The 19,160-nt window shown below is 35.6% G+C and overlaps 1 protein-coding gene across 30 annotated transcripts in view; it reads right to left on the bottom strand.

Annotated features, from left to right (window-relative positions):
- Nucleotides 1–19,160, bottom strand: part of NRXN1 (neurexin 1) — a 668,819-nt gene that overhangs the window by 442,116 nt on the left and 207,543 nt on the right. For all 30 annotated transcript variants that reach the window (XM_064415211.1, XM_064415210.1, XM_064415207.1 and 27 more), the window contains one exon: nt 1,364–1,665. In XM_064415211.1, the coding sequence (XP_064271281.1) occupies nt 1,364–1,665 (302 nt within the window). The remainder of the gene's footprint in view (nt 1–1,363; nt 1,666–19,160) is intronic.

The raw sequence follows: 19,160 nt of genomic DNA on the forward strand, positions 1-19,160 counted from the left end.
CAACTCCAAAACTTCTTTCGGTCATATTGATGGACTTTAGGATCACAGTTTACTGCAATGAAACAAAGCAAAGATCCTGACACAGAGAATGAGTAGAATGGATTTCTGCAACTGCCTTCTGAACATGCACCTATTTTACATCTATAGAAGTCAACTGCACTTTCCCCCCTCCCACATTTCATAACTGAATTAACAATTTTGGTAGATAACATGAGCAAAGGCAAATCTAGAAAGTGGGTCCCTTGCTGTCTCTTTCATATAACTTTGCAACTTGTAATTACCAATAATTAGGTGCAGAACATAGTTTATACTCTTTGCAAAAATATTCTGACAGATGTGCTGTTTGAAAACTTACATATAAAAGGTGTTAATTTAAGAGCAACCCAAACTAATCTAAAGGGTTACTTGATTTTTGGTACAACTATTTTTTAAATTTTTTTTTTTAATAAACTATCACAATATAATTCTAGGTCCAATTCAGCTCATCACTACAAAGAAATCACAAACTAGAAATGTAATAGCTAAACCATTTTAAAATAAAAGGGAAAGAAGAGGTTAGATGAATTAGTTAACAGCTCCAGAAGACAGAGCTGTATTAATAAAGGGAAACGAAAGATTCCAATCAAGCTGCAACTGTTTAGAGAAACAACAAATATATTAATGATATTACTTAAGACAGACATTTAGGGCAGAAAAATATAGAACTTCACAAAATTACATGATACTACCAATAAAATACTTTAGCACATTAGTATACATAACAGTTTTGAGCCACATACGTGCATATATTGTACACTTAGCACATACAGTATACACACATACATGGTATTGTCTTTACCCTCATTCCACCCACCACAACCTCAAATTTAACTATTGAACTGCAAATCTCCTAGCACACCACCGAGAGTAAGCATGCAATGTCCTAGATATTTTTTACTGCTGCTCTAAGTTCAATGTGGCATGACATGCAGGATGCCTCCACACAGTGCATAAACTTAATCTGATAGCAAATTTACTGCCCACTTTGAAAAGAGGAAAAGATATTAAACATTTATTTAAATTAAAGAGTTGCAATTCAGAGAGTTGTTAGCCTTGACTAATGCAAGGCTGCAAGGGCAGAGAGTTGCACTGTAGAAACATTGGGTGATATCTCATGTCTTAACCTCTCACTGGTACTGTCTCAGACAGCTGCTTGCCCTACTACTTTCTAGATATGCCCCTGCTCAAGTGTGGCAGGAATATCCTTCCTTATGCAAATAAAGAACTAACCAAACGCCTGCTACACATTCAATATGCAATTTTCAAATCATCAAGCATTTACTCATAACAAAGTCAGTTATTCTTGTATCCATTGTACTGTTACCTGACGCAGATTCCTGGTTACTTTCACATCATGCCAGGCATTGTCATTAAATTTCCCATTCACAGGTTCCACCAGCGCTTCAAAGGCCCCTGAGCCCAAATTAATGACCAAGGAGACAGCTCCATTTTTCAGTGCAAGATTGACATAATCGGCCGATTTTCCTGTGTGAAGCATCAGTCCGTTCCTCTGCAGTGTTTTAAACGACAGAGTTATTTCATCACTGCTGCTCTGTATGGGGTTCTGAGATAGATCATAGCAGAAGTACTCTGATCCCTTGAATGTTGCAATATATTCTTCTTTTCCTGGCAAACAAAAGGAGAGAAACAAACAAATAAATCGCTGGCACTTAATTAAAGGCAACTTGCATGAATTATTTACATAGCTAATTTAACAATATTAGTGTAAGCACTGTATCAAAAAATAATTCATTTAAAACACTTAAAATCCATGAAGGAAGGAGATAAATGAGATTTACCATGAACATATTTTTAAACTATTTTCTAACAGAATTGTCATGTACACAGACTTGGAAAATAAACTGCACCAGCAATTGTATTAATAATATTTAAGCAATCTGATCTGAAACACATCTAAATATATAACATTCAGGTGTACAGACCAAAGCATTATTCTAGTCAAAACGCTTTTCCTTCCCAACTTTCACTAAAATTATGACACCAAAAAGAATCAGTAACCTAGATACTTCCAGTAGCTCTGCCTAAGGTCTTCAATAAACTAAAGCTACAAAGCATTCATTTAGGAATCTACCTTGAAGCTTTATACAGCACTGTTCCAGATAGTAAGTTAAAATGAATCAGTAAATGAACAGTTGTTTTTGTTTTTTTTTTTCCTGGAATGTACTTTTACTAGCTAGTAGGTGATATACAGGTTGTTTTTCTTAGTTTATCCTGAAGGTGAAACACAAATAGCTGAGCTTTCAATCTCAGAAAAGCAAATATTAATGAAGACTGCATTTCTCCTAAAATCTTAACACTAAAATATACATGGAGCTTACACTAGAGGTGTAAGGAATTTAAAGCTACAAGAAAGCCAAAAATTATCTGTTTAGAGGTGCATGGAGTTTAGAGCTATAAAAAGGCAAACATTCTCTGTTTAGTTAATAATAAGTTAGTAAAATCCCAATGAAAACCTGCAGGTTTTATTAAGTCTAAGAATGAAGGTGTGAAAACTTGAGGCTATCTAATTTCATCCTTGGGAACAAAAATCTCCAGGACAGAGCTACACACAAGTGTGATACCATAAGAACAAACCCAACACATATGCATAAATATATAGATCAAGGGAATAACAGCGTGAATTTAAGAGACTATTACATGACAGGACATACAAAAAACAGGTGTGAAGACACAGGTTTTTTTTGAGAAGTCCTTGGGTGTATTTGTCTTCTGTTGTGCCCATACACTAACTTCGATTCTGGATTTTCAAAATGCTTCTCCCTACATAAAGTTCAGACACTACTGGAAAATACATCAGATAAGGCACCAAACAATGATTGCATCTTACTTTTACTTTACTTTGCAATAATACTTTAGAAGTTATTTTCTTTGTTTACTCAAAGTGCTTTCTCTCAGATTTGATGAAGAGTTCTTGGTGGGTTTTTTTGGTTTTTTTTTTTTTCTCCTTTTTCCCCCAGGGGGCTTGTGGGGGTTTTTTGTGGCAGCAGCCAAATAATACTAGACTACAATGTAAAAATCCCAAAACACCTGCCTATCAATTCTGCTCTCTTTACAGCTCAAAGCAAGATTCAGCTGTATGGCAACTGATAGCAACACATCCTGGACGCTGACATGTTTCAGCAGAGGAGGAACACCTTGCCTCATGGTGCACTAAGGGCTCACAAAAAATTCATTTTCTGAGGTTTCAATGCACTCAAAGCAGAAGCCTGCATCTCATCTAATGAATATTTAATAAAAGCATAAAATGTTCAAACGCAAATTTATTTGCTATGGGTGCTTGCTGCACAAGCATATTAAAGCAGCATGAATACCTACAATGGAGAGATGATAAAACAGATGCAACAACCTGGTATTTGTAGCTTGGTCCCAGGTATTTAATGACTGTACCACAAAAAAAAAAAAAAAAGAAGGACATAAATGAATCAACATGCAAAATATTTACGTACACGCCTTATGCACTGCAAAACTGCTTCTGAGGATTCAGACATGAACATGTATGGAACTTAAGTTTGTGCCAGGCCTTTTAAAATAAATTATTCCTAAACACGGACTTGAAAAAGCAAGCAGTTAATCCAAGAAAAAACTTGAGTAATTCTTCAAGCAATACCCCTGCAGAATTCACTGTTAATTTTTGAATCCTCTCTCATTCCTTCTAGCTTCAAAATATAGTCCATGATACTCAATATCATGAAATTAAAAATTTTGAACAAATTACTTTTATTTGCATCATTTAATTACATAAATATTTGATTGACAAACTAGCATTCACTTATTTAAAAACCGAGTTTCACTTGAAAACAACCCAAAAATAAAAGTGTGCATAGCATTTTACTTCAGAGGAAACATTTTGGTAAAAAAACATGAACATTGTGGATAATGACACTAACTGCATGCTTTTCCTACAAACTATCTTTTCTGCTCACCTGACAAACCAAAAATACCCATTATTTGCTATTTCTACGCTGTTCCCATGCCATGAATTCAAACATCATTTTCTATGGCAATATTATAGTTTGGCCAAACTGCAAATATTACATAACTGTTTGAAGGAGGGGCAAGAATACTAATAAAATATCTCCACATTTCTCCAGTCTTCAGAGTAATTAATTCTTCACAAAAAAAAAATAAAACTTCCCTTCTGTGATCACTTGGATGAAACCTCAGGCATATTTGTCCTCAATCTAGCAATGATACTTGGGAAATGATTGGCCACTGCAACTCCAAATCTGCCTTGCCATGCCCAGGCTCAGGAAAAGCAAGAAGAGGAAAATGGGTTACAAATCTTTTTCTGTGCTTTGTCACTGAAAACCAGACTTTTTAGCATAGTGACCAGAAGGCATATAAGTTAAAATGTTTCAGCACAGGACAGAAAAGCCACTCAACAATATTGGTAATCAACTTCTTAATCTAAAAAAGACATGCCATTTTACTCTTGATAGGAATGTATGTATTTAGAATGGACATTAAAAAAATCCATAAAACATTCAAATGTTTTATGTAAAAAAAACCCTATTCAATCTGTTGCAACATTTCATACCACAATTTTTGTTGATCCTTTAAGCAAATTAAGAACAGGCTTCATTAATAACCAGTTGTGTAAACTGTTGGTTGTTTGTTTATTTTTTCAAATTATCACTTAATGACACTTAGAGAAACCATTAAAAATGCATAGCAGTCATTCTAGCCAGTATGAAGTGTTGCACTTCATTTAATGATTAAAATGTAATTACCTGCATAGAAAAGCACAGGATAATATGAACACCATAAAGGAGTTTAACATGTTTTTATTCTGAATTTTGAGTACTGTAAATTCTTGTATACTATGGTAATGAAAGTCCAGAATTACAGGAGATGTGCAAATATAGAATGGCACAATCTGTTTGTGTCATGGAAAGGATTCAAACAAGTGCTCTATTAAAGCACCTGGTGCTGCAGGAAGGGTTTGTTTCTTTTCCCCACTTAAGAACAGTTTTAGTATTCAACTCTTTGGAAGTTCATTTAATCCTTACTCTGATAAAACACATGGAGCAATACTTCCATGTGCCTTAGCAGATTTTTACAGTCCTACATAAGCACTATGCTAAGCTTTATAGCACATCCACCCACCCAACTGGCAGTTTTACATCATAAACTAGGTCTGGCTGTATCTATAATGATTTGATCATGTGCCCATGCCTGATTTAAATCACATACATAGGTCTAGATGCTTTGATCTTATTAGGTAGTAACAATAATGGAACCATAGACAAGTGAAATAAAATTGCAGCAAGAGTAAATCAAATCTGTTTATTCATAGTTGCAATGTTCTTTGACATTAGAAGAACACAAAAGTTTACGAACTAAACCCCAACAACCCATGTGACAAACCCATCTAGTATTACACAACAAAACCTGGTAGAGAGCTGTCAATTTATCTGCCAAAATAATTACTGTCAAAGAGAAAATAAGCTGACACCACTGATACTCTACTTCTAAGAACCAAGTTACTTCTCTACCATCTTCAAAACATTAAATGTGCTTTGAATAAATAAATTATGCCAAACCAGAGTCTAGCATGTTCCCAGATGTACTGTTCAGTGCTCCATTTCAAAACAATTTAAAATTCAAACATTTATCTGCTGCACCATCAATATATAAACTTATAAAGTCTTTCTGAAAAAGTAATGCAACTTCGGAAAACTACACTAAAACAGCACATAGACAAAACCATTGACAAAAATGAGTGATACAATAAAAACAGCCTGAATTGCTACTTCTGTGGCCGACTTTTCAGTAATAGCAGACTAGTGGCTTGCTATTCCATACAAAGGGAATTCTCTCCACATGAGGTGTGCACTGTTGAACCTGGAATGGTCTCAGGATGCAAAATGCACAAGATTTCTCAGCACACTGCTCTTTTAGGAAGTCAGCCTTTACCCTTCCATTACTTCCTTACTCACTGGATCTTAAGATGAAAAATTACAAAGACTATAAAGTAGTTCTCTAAATGTTATACTGAATTTGACCATTTTTTGTTTCCCAATCACATAATAAAGGCTGATCAGGTTGCATCTAGAAATGAAACACAGGCACTCAAAGGAGAAACCAAAATAATACTGTCTAATTAAAATAATTAAGACTTAAGTATGAAACCAACAAAAATGATGGGATTATGATAAAGCCTAAGAAATTCATTCTGAGAAAATGCTTTATCATTAAGGTTGAATTAATTTCTACAAGTACTGCTGTTGTTCTACACCAGCAGTTTTCTGTTGCTATCTCTTGTAAATAACTTTTTTTAACAGAAGAATCTTCCATGCTCTTTCATTTCTCACAGTCTTTTTCTTTTCCTTCCAGAAACTATACTCCTTGCCCTCTAAACAAGTCTCCACAGAAGATTCCAAGGAAGCAATTTGGAAAAAAAAAATTGGATTCATGATTCCAAATCCACAGCTGTGAAATATCTACATGTTTATTTCCTACTTTTTCATGCTCCCTTCCTTCTCCAGTAAGAACAGATTTCTGTGTCCCTTCCCTAATACAATTTTGGTTAGTTGTTAGTCCCAGACAGTTGTTGTTAGTCCAAGTGCTTTGGACTGCCATATTCCATGTTCCTGGAATGTACTATCAGAACATGGTTTGTCTCAAAAAATACACTGCACCTGCAATCCTGGGCACCAAAGCCTGCACCTATTGGTGTCCAACATAAAACCCAGTATCCATTGCAGTAAAATGAGGTGCAAAGAAAAATTCTACCTGCCGAGGAAAACTTAATAGCATAACTGACACAAAATCAGGTATAAGATCATGATGCAAAGAAACTTGAGAAAGTTTTCCTGCTCCTGTTTTGTTTCACACACAATCATTAAATTAGTAGCCAATCACAAGAAGCATGAACCTCTGATCCTTTCCCACCACCTCAGATTAGAATAAAATGATGATAGCTGCTACTCATGACAAATGACTTGCAGGGAACACTAGATAAGTGATAAATTACTCCATTTTGCTAAACAGCTATTTAAATTCATAACTAAAATGGCTACACCATGCAATTTCCTCACTAATTTTCATGTCCTTTTACTTAATCACACAGAGTATGCACTTCAAAAGCACTTTGCAATTGGGGAGGGTGAGGAAAGCAAGCAGGAGTTTTCAGGAATGGTGCCATCTTAGTGTACATTAAATACTAAATTGCTAGAAGGTGAAAATAAGAGAACTTTTTTCTAATTAGCAGCTGCATCATTAATAAGCAAATTACAGTATCCTGCACTTCATATCGTAGCAATAATGTGTCCAAAAATTACTCAAAAGCACAAAGTTTGGAATCATGATTTTAAAGGTATTCTTGCCAAATTAAGAATAAATTGCAAAATGTCAAATATTCTCACATCGCTTCCACATTCACAAGAGAAACTACTTATATTCAAACTTACTGTTGCCTTAATTATGAATTTTGATAAGAAGTTGGGAAAGCAGAGCAGAAATATACCAACAAATAAATACAGGCTTCAGTTTCTGCAGCAAGCTAAAAACCATGCTGGACAACTTTCCAAAGGCCTTTTCCAGGCCTCAAGGTTCCTTAAAGACTTTACAGCTGAACTGCAAAATGTAGATTTCTAGCTTTCAAAGGACAAGAATCACAGATTTTCAGTATCAGATTGCTTACAGAACTGGTAGAAAAACTCATTATGATAGCAAAAAATATACTGGCTTTAATTTTACTCTTTATAAGTGTATAAATTGTGCAAATGTGAGTTCTAGAATTTGCTTTGAGCAAAAGACTGAACAAAAAAAAAAAGCAGTAATTCTTGCAAAATTTGCAAGCAGTCTCTGTCCTAGAAAAAACCCTCAATTTCTGTAGTGCTTCTTGGATGAAGCAGTAGCACCTTACTCCTTGCTGAGCATTTTCCAAATGAGTTGTATTTGTTTTTCATTGTCCTAAGTAAAAATGTGGAATAGGAGAACAAAAAATTGTTTTTACTTTGTTGGGGTTATATTTAAACACACATTTCAAATGAAAAAAACAAGGAAGAAAATAATCCCCAACTAACACATTCTATGTGTAGAAAGAGTTAATGAGTTAAATGATCTGATAAGGAACAGTTTCAAAGCTAATAAGAAACTTCTGAGACACCAGCTGAATGCCACTCTTATGGCACCACACAGCACTAGAGGATTAGTGCAGCACGTCCTGGGGTTTAGATGCAATAAAAAACAACGAGCAATTTTCTAGTCCTAATTAACTCCTGTTAAAAGAAGCCCTTTGTAGCAATAAGCTTTCCAGCAATACAGGGGGAATGCCACTGCAATGGTATTATGTACATGATGAGCCACTGCTATAAAACCAGTTTTGCACTTGTCTCAGAGGGGTACTACAGGAATATGTAGCATTTGACACAGTAAAAAGAGATACAGCATGGTTTTGGAAAAGGCAAAACAAAACACCTTCCAGAGAGGACTGACAAAACCATCACTTTTTTTTCTGTCTCTGCCTAAGACTGTATCACTGAAGGAATATCTACATAAAAACATTTGGGAAAAGTCAGTTGGATCTCTATGTTAGTCATCAAAACATGTTTGGAAGAAGCTATTTATAACTCTTGGTCTTCCTATAAACATGGGAAATTTAATATGAAAACAGTTATTTTATTACATCTTCCAGCTTGTTGAGGATAGTCTCATTTAAGGAAGATTTTTCACATATAAAACAAAGAAAAATCTTTCCGAGTTACTGAGCACACAAAGAATACATTCTATGAAAGGATCCTACAGGAACAACAGGGATCTGAGAAGCTGAAGTCTCAGCTGAAGAAATCTGCTGTTCAAAATAACAAGCAAAAAGATGTGCTAATGGCCTGTTGCTACAGTAGAAATATTTGATCTAAACAAGACACCTAATATCTCTTTGCAACCCTGCCTCTTGAAAGGAAGTGAAAGGAATTACTATGGCTGCTACAAAGAGTAAAAGAACTCTTTTTTATTGATTATTTCTGGATATAGAAGAAGCTCAAAACTTCTCAAAGACAGGCAGAGCATTAGTCAAAAATAGTCTTTGAGCTTCATTATCTAATTCATTGTCACATGGAAAATAATCAGTTAAAACTGTATTTTTTAACATAAGGCTGCATATAACAAGTAGTACCAGGATAAATATGCCTTCTTGTGATACATTTGATATTTCTTTTGGCACATCAGAACTACCTTCAGCCACCTTCATCTGTACATAGGTCAGGTGTTCAAATGAGCTACGGGATCAGAAATGTCATTACTAAAAACTGAAGTAAGAGTTATGAGAAATTCAATATAATGTTTTTGGAAACAGTGTTTTCTTCCAAAGAATGGCAAAGGTAGAATTTTCACTTAGTGAGCAAAAGAATAGTGCCAATTTAAATTGGTTTGAATAATTTGAACCCTAATATCTGATAAATCTAATTAAAAACTCAGAGAACCTTCCTCCAAATTGATTAATGATCACTACAATGACTAATGACATTTTACCTTTATGAATGTAACTGATGGACAAAGTACTAAGGGCACGAGAATAATTTCATCCATGAGCACCGCACACACCTTTAGTGGGTTGGGTTAGGAACACAAAAGATTCTGCTCTGGAAAGAAGAACCAACTATGCATCCGCAGTTAAAAAAAATAAATGTGTATTTTAAAATGGAGGCAAATTGAAAAATATATTAGTAACTATTTGTATAACAGGGATTCAGATCAAGGTCATGGCAATAGAAGCAGCTGAACTGCCTGTACTCTGCAGAGGAAAACACCCACAGGTATTTACACAGAACTGCAACCACCTGCATAATGTATGGGAAGAAACATTCAAGGGAAAATCCAGAGTCAGGAAATGACTATTTAAAAATTCAGATGAAACAAGACTCAAAAGGTCTTCTTAACACACAGAAATCCTTGATGGTTATAATTGTGCTGTTACCATCTCCGGAGGCTACGACATATCTTCCTAGAAATGTTTTTACTTTCAGGTTTTTTCCTTTTGTTTCAATGCTGCCCTCCACTCTCTTCTTCTCTGTATCTTAGTTTTTCTCCCTCAGAGACCTTTCTTATTGCACTGCAATTCCTGATGAGAGGTAAAGGTTGGCTAAGCTGTGTGCTGGTCAGTGTTCTCACTGATCAGCAGTCACTGGAAATCCCCAATCACATCTGAAGATCAGAATAAACCTTAACAATAAAAAAATCCCTTACACCACTATATGTATTTTGCATGCAGCAGTAAGATAAAAGAACATATAAAAGTAGGGTGTTAAGGACAGGGGAAAAGGCAAACTGAATTCAAACTAATTTAACAATTTTATTATGGAAAAGACAGTAAAGATTTCACGAAATCTACAAAAGTGTGACAGATGATATTCCACACCAAAGTATTGTAGCTATTTTTTGCTTTTCTGGCACTATTGTTGGTTCTTAAATTAACACTCTCTTTCCAAAACAATAAAGAACAAAGCAAAACTATCATTATTTTTGTAGTGGTTTGACAGGATATCTGTTTTTCATACCCCTTCTTCCCACCCCAAACCAGAACTTAGGCCATAATATTTCAGAACATGGGAAATGTTGAGGAAAACGCACTGTCCATGTAAGCAAGAGCTTATTACTGAATATAACCCCAGGGTTTTGTGTGAATAACAACCAGAGATAGTCAGATGGATTTCCCATCTGGCAATATCAAAATCTGATTTATCTAACTCAAAGAAAATACGTAAGGTTTTTTGCTAATAACCACAGATAGTTATCAGTGCAACTTACATCAAGCTTTAAAGGACTAGTAGCAGCTACATAACAAAGTTTTAACAAAAAAGCATTGCTGAAATAAGTCATTGCCACTACAAAGCCACTTCATGAAACAAGCCCGCTTACAGACATTCCAATTCTGTAGTATGGAAAAGCTCCTTAAACACATAGCAAGACAACAATGAAATATTAAAGCTCTAAACCATTTCCCTGCACATTTTTTTGATAGTTCTCTAAAGCTTACCCCCATAACTTGATAAAGGAGGACACAGTTCAAAGAAATGTGATGGATAACTTCACATGTTTCAAGTAACAGCTACTAGTTTTTAAACAAGATAATTCTTGCCATCACTTCACAGAATCACAGAATAGGTCAAGCTGAAAGGGACCACAGTGGAACATTAGGTCTGCTCTCCCTGCACAAGCAGGGTCATCCTTCAGCACAAGGCACAAGATTGTGTCCAGATTCCACTGGAATCTCTCCAGCAAGGGAGATTCCACACCTTCTCTGAGCAATCCATCCCAGTTCATGTTTACCTGCACGGGGGAATTCTTCCTCAGGTTCAGGTGGAACCTCTTGTGTATCAGTTCCTGTCCTTTGCCTCTTGTCCTATTGAGTAGAGCCTGGTCCATCCTCTGACATCTCCCCTTTGAGACATTGATGAGGTTCCCTCAGTCCTTTCTTCACTCTCCTCAGGGCTGAACAGCCCAAGCTCCCTCAGCCTTTCCCCATAAAAGAAGTTCTCCACACCCTTGAGCATCTTGGTTGCCCTCCATTGGACCTGCTCTGGGAGCTCCATGTTTCTCTCATCCTGAGGATCCCAGAACTGGACACAGCACTCCAGACTGGCCTCCCCAGGGCTGAGCAGAGGGGCAGGATCACCTCCCTGACCTCCTGGCAATGCAGTTCCTAATGCAGCCCAGGACACCACTGGCCTTCTTGGCCACAAGGACACACTGCTGGTTCAGGGACAGATCCTTCTCCATAGTACTTGTTATTCTTTTCAATAAATACCAGGGCTTGGCTGGCTGGCTGGCTCTCTAACACTCACTCTCAAAGAGAGTTTAATAGTGTTCTAACATATTTCCAGTAACCTACAATAAAGTAAGGCTTTCCAGATCTACTCTTGATACCAATTTTTCTTTTAAATGAGACTCAAAAACTGATAAGCAGGTTTCTTAGCCTGACCATAGCTTTAAAACTATACATGCACTGATTTATTTTCAGCTATGAGTATATAAAAAGAGCTATGTCTAGATTTATATTTTAGGCATGTATTTTAAAAATATAAAAGATTTCTAACTCTCTCCAAGTCTTATTATCACATCTATGAAAACCCAAGAAAACTTCTGCAAGAAGTAAAATAATCAGCATTATATATGCTTTCCATTTAGTTTTTTTGAAAACTGACTAGCCCCTTCTCCATTAATTCAGTATTACCTCCTTATTTTTTCAGAAGTCATAAGTCTTTGAAACTACTTGATAAGGAGGCTTCCCTACTGAGATTACCAATAGTCTTTTTATAGAAGCCTGCAGGAACACTGTAAAAGCAAAAGAAGATTAGCAGAGTACAAAAATAATTGGACTTTAGTGCTGTATTGATATTTTAGAGGAAAGATTTGCTGTCATGACTGGGCCAAGATATCTGCTGGTAAATTCCACTGAAGACATCACATTTGCACCACTGGTACTTTATCCTGCTCTTTATGCAATAAATATGCCTAATAAGGTGAGATACTTAGAGTGTCATAGATAATATAACATATTTGCATCATTGCATGGATCTAACATAAAACTTAAGTCATTTCTCAGGTAATGGAAGGGGCAGAAAAAAGATGGAGACAAAGAGTGACACTGTCAGAGATACTGCCTCATTTTAGAAACATTAGATATTAAGAAGTAATTTCAGCCATCCAGGAACTTGTCTAAAATAACTGCTTAAAATACTTCAATGTTTATTATTATTACATAGGAGCTTAGAATTATTTACAGCCTTCTGCCCTACAGATATGAAATAGAACCAAGTCTGTAATCATCCAAATAACACTTGGAAGAAAACATAACTGAAAAAAATAATTTAACATATCTTACAAAGGATAATCAAAAGAGAAGAGCTGTGACATGCTACTGACAAGCACACATTACATAAATTTCTGGTTTGGGTGCTCTTGCTTTTTCAAGAATCTAATCTGCATTCAGGGTCTGAAGTTTCTCTACATTTCAAGGCACTAAGGTTGTGTTCACCACACCTGCTGGTACTCCACTAAGCCATTGACTGGACAGGGCAGGGAAAAAAGCAATGGAGTCTGTATCCTGCACCAAATGTTTTGGCAACTGACATCCATTTTCCAAAAACTTCCATCTCCTAACCAATGTGGGAAAAAAATGCAAGACTGAAGTCTCTGTCAACAACAGCAGGAACAGCAGGCTGGTTCTTTTTGAGCAGCTTGAGCATGACTGCTGGTCCCACACTAAAGCACACAGGAAACAGGAGCAAGGACTACAACCAGACTGACTATTCACACACAAATACTGAGGCACAGAACAAATTCCATAGAAGTTTTCAATGTAATAAACCCCTTCTTCTCCCCTCAGAGAGAGAGAAAAAAAAATCCCTCTACAGTATAGAGTAAGGGAAAGTTTGCTTCAAATCATAATTTGAACACAAATGCTCTCACCAGCAGCCTCCATTTTTTCTCTCCCACCTGTCTCATAGGTCTCCTGTAATTACCCATCAGCTGTTTAGATGCACAGCGTAGAGGCTGGTGGGGTTTGCATTTATTACATTAGGAAAATGCCATCGTGCAGCAGCCAGAGTGACAGGATCAATATACAGAAAATGCTTGCACTCTGAGTTACACAGGATATTAATTCAACCTTTTCTACAACCCTACTGTTTTCTTTTTATTGCTGAATATAGTTTTGTTTTTCTAAAGTCCCTCCTCATTTTATAGCACCCTGAGAAAATAAGTAAAGCCCTTTATATGCACAATACACAAGACATTTGATTCTGAATACATGCCATTACACTTCTAAAGCTATTTGATTACTACACTGGATACTTTCAATTAATTACAATTGAAGAGCTCTTGACAAAACACACTAGCATTCATCACAGAATCACCAGGTCAGTTATTATGTTCACAAAATAATTTAAACCTTTCTGAACTTTCAGGAAAGGGAATTACTGCATCTGTGAAGAAATCATTCTGTAATTATCATCTCTATTTCTCCCCAAAGCTCCTACACCTTATGGACTTCACAAGGGTTTGGACTCAAAACTAATAGGAAGCTGTGTTTAAACTATTTTAGAATCCTGTCCATCAGTTCCATTTCTGAGGTCATATTATGTCACACTACTCAAATGAAATGGTACAGAATTTAATGTTTTAAAATTAAAGGTATGGGAATCATTAAGAATTCTTCTTAATTGTCATTAAATCAGAAATTTGCAGACTAGCAGTCCGTTCTTTCTTAATTCACTTCTACCTGACTTAATTTCCATTGGATTCCTAAGCTGAAATTTAGAGGTAAAACACAATTTAACTGGAGGATAATTTGATTATTTTATTATTCAAGGATTATTTGTTTGTACTTTTGTCTGGGGCTATGGAGACAATATGCACACTGAAGCATTACCATCTCATAAGCAAAAGCAGGCAGCATTCATCAGTCTGTTAGCCATGAAATTAGGAATGTTTGATGTATCCATAGGCAGCTCCTGCAGCTCTTGTTTTTCCTGCTACCCCCCGCTCAATTACTTCCCTGTTCCTCCAATATTAAGTTAATAACCAACTTTCCATGCTGCCATACAAGAAACACAGAATAAACAGCTTCAGGCTCCCCATTTTTATTTTCTATCCTCATATTCCACATTTTGGGGCTTATTGTGTAAGCACAAAGAAAAGCTGAGCCGCAGTCTGCCCTCCAAATAAAAAAAATACAAACAGAACTTCTCTTCACCCATCCTGTTGTGGGTCTTTTGTCAACTGAATGCCTAGCAAAGGAAATTAGCCATTAAATTACTAAATCCATTTACCCTTGTATTAGCAAAGAACTGCTTCAGAATAAAGGGAAACCGCTACTAAAGATTCTATTAAAACTAAGGAATTTACCATGGATTTCCAAACTGGTTTCAAAACAAGCTGCATCTTGACCCGTTTCGGGTGGTGCAATAATCAGCACCCAGATATTTCTCCTGGCTAATGAGCAGTGTCATGACAAGACAACTTTTAATATTCCTTGGGTCCTCTCAAAACTCATAAAATGACATTAAATCTTCCTCTCAATGTCATCAATTTTTCAAGCCTAGAATTATGTTTGGAACAGCACATTTTCATTCTCTTCACACTCCAATAATTTTTTAGAGTAACTTTCAGATGATCTACAACATCCTGTGCTTACTCACTCCAGCCCACCACTTGTTTTTTCTTGTAGGCACAGCTGACCACAGACAATAATCTATGAACCAAGCAAACCCCAAACCCTCAAGTGGGCAGATGCAGGATAATTCTGTGTTTTGGCTGCTATACACCCACAGCTTTCTGTCATTAATTGAGCTGTAACTTCAGTAGTGACCCAATTTTTGCCGTATCTTTTATTGTCAGAACAAAACCAATTATGAACAGCTCCCAACAAAGTTAAATCTTTCACATTTTCTTAAAACACCCTGCTCATTTCTGATACACTTAAATTTAATTCAGTCTCTGAAGACCTCCCAATGCCTTGAATGTACACAGATGAATGCAGAAAGATTAAACATTTTCTTACTGTGACCTACAACAATGTGCTGAAACTTTAATTATTATGTTAATTCAGGCATTGGGCCCAGTGGATTTATTATATCCCAGAAGCTAGTACAATCTACTCTGAAGTGAGATGTTGGCATTAGCTCTAAGTATTTTGTGTACAAATATTTAGGATGTGTAATGAAAGGCTACACACTAAAATTTCAAAATCTAATCCTAATTTCGGAGCTTTTTCCTCAGATAGATGTCTAGTTCCTTTCCTTGTGCAACAAAAGCTTGTGTCTCAGCAGAACATTATCATCCCCAAATTTCTTGCTTTTGAAACAAGACTGGTATTTATTAGATTAAAAAATTATTATACTTTTTTAGACTACCATAATAGGACAATATTGGGGGAAAAAACCCCAATTAACAACTCTTATCTTTTCCACTGCAGGAGAGGATGAAGTATATTCCACACTGTATTAGAACAAGAATATCCAACCCAAAAAGAGTTCATTTTCAATAAAGATGGCTTATATAGGACAATATCAATCACTGAAAGTTAAGGTTTGACCTTTTCCCTAACAGACAATACAGATGTTTCTGATCAGCTATCCCTCACATCAAACACAGTTTTGTATCATTCACCAAGGAAAAACACCTACTGGTTTCTTTTTTTAATTATCCCCCATCTCAGCCAATCTTTTTTCTTATTTTCCATTAGCAACAAGATTGACAAAAATGAAATTCATATTTTAAACAGTTTTGAAGAGGAAAAGAAAGGCGAAGAAACTTGATGGGGCGAATTTGCCAGACATTGGTAAAATCACTGGAACTTTGCTGACTAGAAACACTCTTTTTAAGCTGTGGAGCTGGAGGTAGCTCATATAGTCTTATTTTGATTCGGTTTGCTACATCAGAGTATTTTCTATTATAGTATCACAAAAGCACCTGTGTTGTAATTAGAAGCAATCTGGCTTTCATCAAGAGAATATTAAAAAAATGTTTAATATAATAAAGGCAAGCAGAAATTAATGAAAGCTTTCAGGCTTTATATACTACCAAGGCAGGGATTTCATCCTGTGCTGGTTTTTGATTACATATTTTAATTGCTTACCAACATATTGCCCTGATAACCATCACAAAGATAATTCCAAATTTCCAGATACAAATCTTTTTGTTCCAAAGAGTAAAAAAAAAGCTACAAAGGAATCTTCCTATCAATATTTTCTCAAATTGATGTAAATAAAGATGCTTAATTTTAAAGACTATGAATAGCTCAAGTATATCTTTGTATTATTTTTAAGCAATTTGCCCACAAGAATATTTGTTTCCTGCATTACATTAAACATTTTTCCACAGCAAGATCCAATATTCAAGAGATTATTACATTATTTCTTCTACTCAAGCCTTACACTCATATCCTTCACATAAAGGCTTAATAAAACACAGCTCTAGTGGAAACTTCATTATGCTTTGGTTTTTTGGTTGTTTTTTTTTTTGAGTTCTCCAAGACGTAAGCTAGCTCACACTACAAAGGTAACATTTGAACTTTAATCCATTATATTAATACACTCTAATTCCGACTTGTATACATATATACAAATATATATACATATTATTCCTGGTTATGAACTTGAAGTTTTATTAAGTTAGTTCCTTCCTCTCCATTTCAATAGCATTTTAGATACCTAAACAAGAAAAAAAAAAGGCAAACAAAACAAAACAAAAAAGTATTCTTAAAAAGACGTTTTAAAATATACAAGCTCATTTGATAAACTATATCCATTTTTTCTTCTTGCTCAAAAGAAAATACTATTTTTCTGGATAGTGAAAAAAGAATGTTTTTTTCCACAGCTAAAGAAAGTTCAAAGTTGCCATGGTAACTGAACAAAAAGTCACTAAGGACTTGCTACTAAAGGCCTTTATAGTACATAAAAAGTACATTCAGTTTGAGGTATTGGAAAAACTTTTACGGTTATTTTAAATACACAGAACAAGCAAACTCAGTGGTGACTGTTATGAATAAATGTTAAAAGCATACATCTTGGCTATTTTTGCAGTAAGGTGCACCACTGAAAGGCTTGTTAATTTAAAGGTCAACAACTCTTAAATTGCATAACAGAATACTGAAAAACCTGTTCTTGCATGAACCTTGTTGTACTAAATTTTCTCAGCTAAGTATTTTGTTGTCAGACAAAAAGATAAGTTAAGCAAAGTATTCATTATACGTCAAATGAAGCAACTCATTTCTTACCTGAGTCTGACAACTTAATGCAGCAAGTTAGCAAAAAAACCCACCAAAACATAGCTAAGCCATGAGGTGTGTGAGAAAATACAGCTCTGCTTTAACATTGAGCACAGCCCTATATATACACACACACATATAAAAGCGCCACATATTTCTAATTTTATCTTGTAAGGTGTGCTAGAGTATTTGTACATTTCTATATTAAATATACATGACTTAAAATAATTAATTGGATAATATGCTCATGGTTCTCCAAAATCAGGCTCCAAACTTCCACTGGCCTTCCTGGGATAGGGATTCCATCCTTCACATGGGGTTGTGTAATTCAGCAGAACTGGTATTTCAATGAACTAAGTTCTTAACCATTCCCCATTGCTGATAAATTGTGTTATTCTACTCTGTTCAAGGAAGTTGTAGAGCAATTGAGTACCTTGAAAGGAAGACAGGCTGAAATTTGGACAGGCACTTAAATTTACTCTGAGATTTACCCAGACCATCAACCAGCAAAGAAGGCATGAACAACTTTATTCTGCCCTTCGCGACACATGCTTTTACTCCTCTGTCTTTCTACTAGTCATATAAATAGTTCTTATTCATTTTCTGAGGTCTTGCTACAGGATGCCAAAGCCTGCAAAGTCATTCAGGAAATTTCAATTATAAACAAGTAATTGGCTGAGAGAACAAAATCCCACACTGGTATGTTTGCCCCTGATTTCTTTAAAATAATCACATTCTTTTACTCTACATCCTATCAATCACTGCACTTTACATACAGGCCCTGTAAATTTACACCTTGTGTTACGGTGGACCCTAGAGCACTTCACTAATTAATTTAGGGCTGTATTTTAAGAGACATTTAGTATATTGTCACAAGCCTTTAATTGAAGTTGTACAGAGATGAAAGGATGTTTGAGTCAGCCTACACTTTTTAAAATCCATGGTATTTTTGATCCTAGTTTCAATAAGTTTCAGACTTATGCAGCAGTAGTGCCAAGTGCTTGCAGAGTAGAAACACTACACCTAAGCAAAAACTTCTAAAGTCTGCAGTTCCTCACTCTGTGGCATATTTTAAGTGTGTGCACATCAATGTAGAACTTAATTCAGAATATTAGTGTGGATTTATCTTCCTGTTGAGCAGCAAGATGTGAAATACCAACTGCAAGGGCATCCCAGTCGTGTCAGAGTTGCAGCAAAACCTTGCACATACAAAGGTTTATATTTTGAAGATTCAAGGTCAAAGATTTATCCTCTCTATTCCTTACATTCAGGAACCATGTTAATTTAACTAGGATATCATGATAAGCCAACTGGTCTGGGCTGCATCAAAAAATGTGTGGTCAGCAGGTTGAAGGAGGTGTTTCTGCTCTTCTGTCCCTCTACT

This window comes from Passer domesticus, chromosome 3 (genome assembly GCF_036417665.1).
Source record: "Passer domesticus isolate bPasDom1 chromosome 3, bPasDom1.hap1, whole genome shotgun sequence".
In the NCBI taxonomy this organism is placed as follows: Eukaryota; Metazoa; Chordata; class Aves; order Passeriformes; family Passeridae; genus Passer; species Passer domesticus.